At 62.9% G+C, this 3,145-nt stretch overlaps 1 protein-coding gene across 1 annotated transcript in view; it reads left to right on the top strand.

Moving 5' to 3' along the window:
* The window catches only part of MYL3 (myosin light chain 3), a 5,140-nt gene continuing 1,995 nt past the window's right edge, over positions 1-3,145 (top strand). The window contains exons 1-3 of the mRNA XM_011375317.1: positions 1-210; positions 2,252-2,279; positions 2,397-2,546. Of these exons, the coding sequence (XP_011373619.1) occupies positions 82-210; positions 2,252-2,279; positions 2,397-2,546 (307 nt within the window). The 5' untranslated portion in view covers positions 1-81. The remainder of the gene's footprint in view (positions 211-2,251; positions 2,280-2,396; positions 2,547-3,145) is intronic.

Raw genomic sequence — 3,145 nt, 5'->3', positions numbered from 1 at the left:
ATAAAGGCCAACCGAAGGAGGCTCACCTACCCTGTTCTCTGCTTCCTTCTCTCCACACCCCTCTCTGTGCTTACAGCCTTCATGGCCCCCAAAAAGCCAGAGCCCAAGAAGGAAGAGGCAAAGGCAGCAGCCCCCAAGGCGGCTCCAGCTCCTGCTGCCCCTGAGCCTGAGCGCCCCAAGGAGCCAGAGTTTGATCCCTCCAAGGTCAAGGTGAGTGCAGGAGCCCGGGTTTCAGGAAGGGCAGGGCAGGCAGGTAGATCTCAGGGTGGCAGGCCAGGCTCCAGAGAGCGATCAGTGAGCTGAAGTTGGAAGCTTCTGTGCAGAGGTCAGACCAGCCCCGGGGGCTCCAGGCTTGGGGAGGGAGGGAGGCGGGCACACGGCAGCGGGACGCCCCCAGTGCCGCGGAAGCGGATGTCTTTTCGGTGGTTTTGGAAACTGACTCTCCCTTGCCCTTCTCCCTGGACCTCACATCCTTGAGGACTCCTGCAGCCGCAGGCCCCCAGCCCCGTATCCAGGCAGGGATCCTCCTCGTCCGGCCGTGGGGTCTCGAGTCCATGCCAAATCCCCCAGGGTGGACAAGGTGGGGTGCTGGGGAAACCCCTGCCCAGGCAGAGTCACCTCACTCCTGCCAAGGTGCCTTTGCCCCAGGGTGGGGAGGGCCTCAGGTTTTAGGTGGGGAAATTGAGGCACAGGCTGGGGAGGTCATGTAGGCAGCTGGTCTCGGAGCTGTGACCGGAGGCCCCAGGAACCTTTCTCAGAGTCCAAACTCGGAGGACGAGCCATGACTCCCACCTGTGGCATCTGCATAGCGACACGCGCCCTGAGTCCTGCCTGTTCCTTGTTCTTGGCTGGACCCCAGCTGCTGTGACACCAGCTGCTGGCTAAGGGGAAACTCTCCCCACAAGCCCAGCAGGACCTGCAGCCACCTGCACAGACCCAGCTCCTCTTTGAGGTCCTTCCTGGAGGTTCTAATTGTCCCTGGGACGTGAGTTTGAATCTCTTCCCTGCTCTGAGGCTTGGTGCCCTCGGCTGTGGAATGGAGCCGTAGCCCCCCTCACAGGCCACTGGGAACCATTCACCTAAAAGCTGAGGCCCTGGGCTTGGCTCCCTGACCCCCGAAGATCCCAGGACCCTGGCTTGCATTCCACAGGCCCCCGGGTGAGGGTCCAATCACCCTGGGCTCACGGCGGCATTGTCCAGTCTCACCAGACCTGAGCTTGGCACATGCTCCCCTCCAAGAGGAGAGAACAGTGAGGCCCCTCATGTGTCCCCCCGCCCCTCCCCCATGGGTGGCAGGTGACGGGCAGGGGGCTTTGCCAAGAGCCTAGGGGACCTGATGTCGGCAGGCTTCCTGGGGGAGGCAGACAGCTTTCAGGGGCCAGGAGGACCATCAGGTGGGGCACCCTCTCACTGGTTTGTACTGTGGAGGTTAGCAGGGCCCCAAGGGAGCAGCAGCAGCAGAGGTGCCAGTCCTGTCCCCCTCCCCCAAGCTCCTTTCCCTCCTGCGACCTTGACCTTGGGGCAAGAGACTGCAGTGATAAAAATAGACCTGGTATCGGGTGAGGAGGGGGAAACCAGGAGGCCTTCTGACCTCAGGTGGCCCCGATGTGACCTCAGCAAACACTCAGCAGCACCACCATGGCTCCCCGCTGTGCTGCAGGAGGGGGTGCTGCCTTGGGGCCACGAGTTGGAGTGTGCAAGACCCAGGTGTAGGCAGGGCCACGTGAGTGACAGCGCCCAGCCTTGAGGGCTCTGTGAGGGACAGGCAAACGCATGCACATACTCACGTGCATGAAGACACATGCATGCACACACGCATATCACACACACACACGCGCCCTGCTGAAACGAGGCCTCCCCTCTCATTCATGTGGACAGCCCTGCCCACTGGGCCCCAGGCCTGGTGGAATGGCAAAGCCAGTCTGGTCAGATTTTGTGGCCTCAGGTACACCTGTCCAGGGCCAGGGGCATCAGGTAAGGCCCACCCTGCGCTGGAGACTGAGGGCCCCTGGCCTCCCTCTTCATCCCTTCCCCAGATGTGGCCCGCCAGGCATCAGGGGCTGGGTCCCCAAAGACCCAAGGCCCTCAGGTCGACAGGTCGGGAAGAGTAAAGAGGCAGGAGGGTGTCAATGTTGGCGGCAGGGGGGGCGGAAGCTGGACCGCAGTGTGGGGTCAGGTTGGGACGGCGAGGGGACCAGGCCTGGCCCGCCCTCTGAGCCAGGCGCTGAGAATCTCTGCGGTTTCCTTTCAGATCGAGTTTACTCCGGAGCAGATTGAAGGTGAGTGGGCGTCTTGAGCGCAGGGGATGCAGGGTTGGGTCTGGGGTCCTTAGTCTGAGTGCCCTGCTGCCCGTGTGGGCGAGCGGGGAGCCCACAGCTCACGCCCTCTCCCCGCAGAGTTCAAGGAAGCCTTCATGCTGTACGACCGCACGCCCAAGTGTGAGATGAAGATCACGTACGGGCAGTGTGGGGACGTCCTGCGGGCGCTGGGCCAGAACCCCACACAGGCCGAGGTGCTCCGTGTCCTGGGGAAGCCAAAGCAGGAAGGTTGGTACACCCGGCCTGCGTTCTCTCCATCGGTGCCCGTCCCCGGGGACACTGCCAGCAGGGGTGGAGGCGTTGGGGGGGTCTTCCATCTGTGGTGGGACAACCGGGAATGTCCCTGCTGTGTGCTGCCCTCACGGCCTCCATTCGTCTGGGCAGGGACACTGAGAAGGGTCTCAGGTGATACCCACAAGGTGAGGAGCGTGAGAGTTCGCTGTGCCCTCTGGGCCCGGGGCCAGCGCGAGGGCGGGCTGGGCTGTCCCCACCCCTCTGGGTCCCCTGTGGGTCAGGGACAGCTCCCTTCATCGCATTGGCCAGAGAGGTTTGCCTGCTTTGTTCCAAGGAGGAGTGAGTCCCAAGCCCTCCCCACAGGTTCAAAAGTCCCAAGAAGGCCTCTATCGGCTCAGCTGTTCCTGATCCATCACAGGGGGCGAGGAGCGGGGTGGGGTCTACTGGAAAATGACACTAGCAGAGCTGTTTCCCAAAAGGAGAGCAGAGGTGCCAGCCGGAGCCCAGCGAGGCGCCACTGCAGCCAACCCTGCTTGTGGACCGCAGACCTCTGTAAAGAATGCATCTCTCGGCTGACCGGGAAGCGCCTGTGG

This window comes from Pteropus vampyrus, unplaced genomic scaffold (genome assembly GCF_000151845.1).
Source record: "Pteropus vampyrus isolate Shadow unplaced genomic scaffold, Pvam_2.0 Scaffold271, whole genome shotgun sequence".
Classification (NCBI taxonomy): Eukaryota; Metazoa; Chordata; class Mammalia; order Chiroptera; family Pteropodidae; genus Pteropus; species Pteropus vampyrus.
This window is presented reverse-complemented; position numbering and strand designations above follow the sequence as displayed.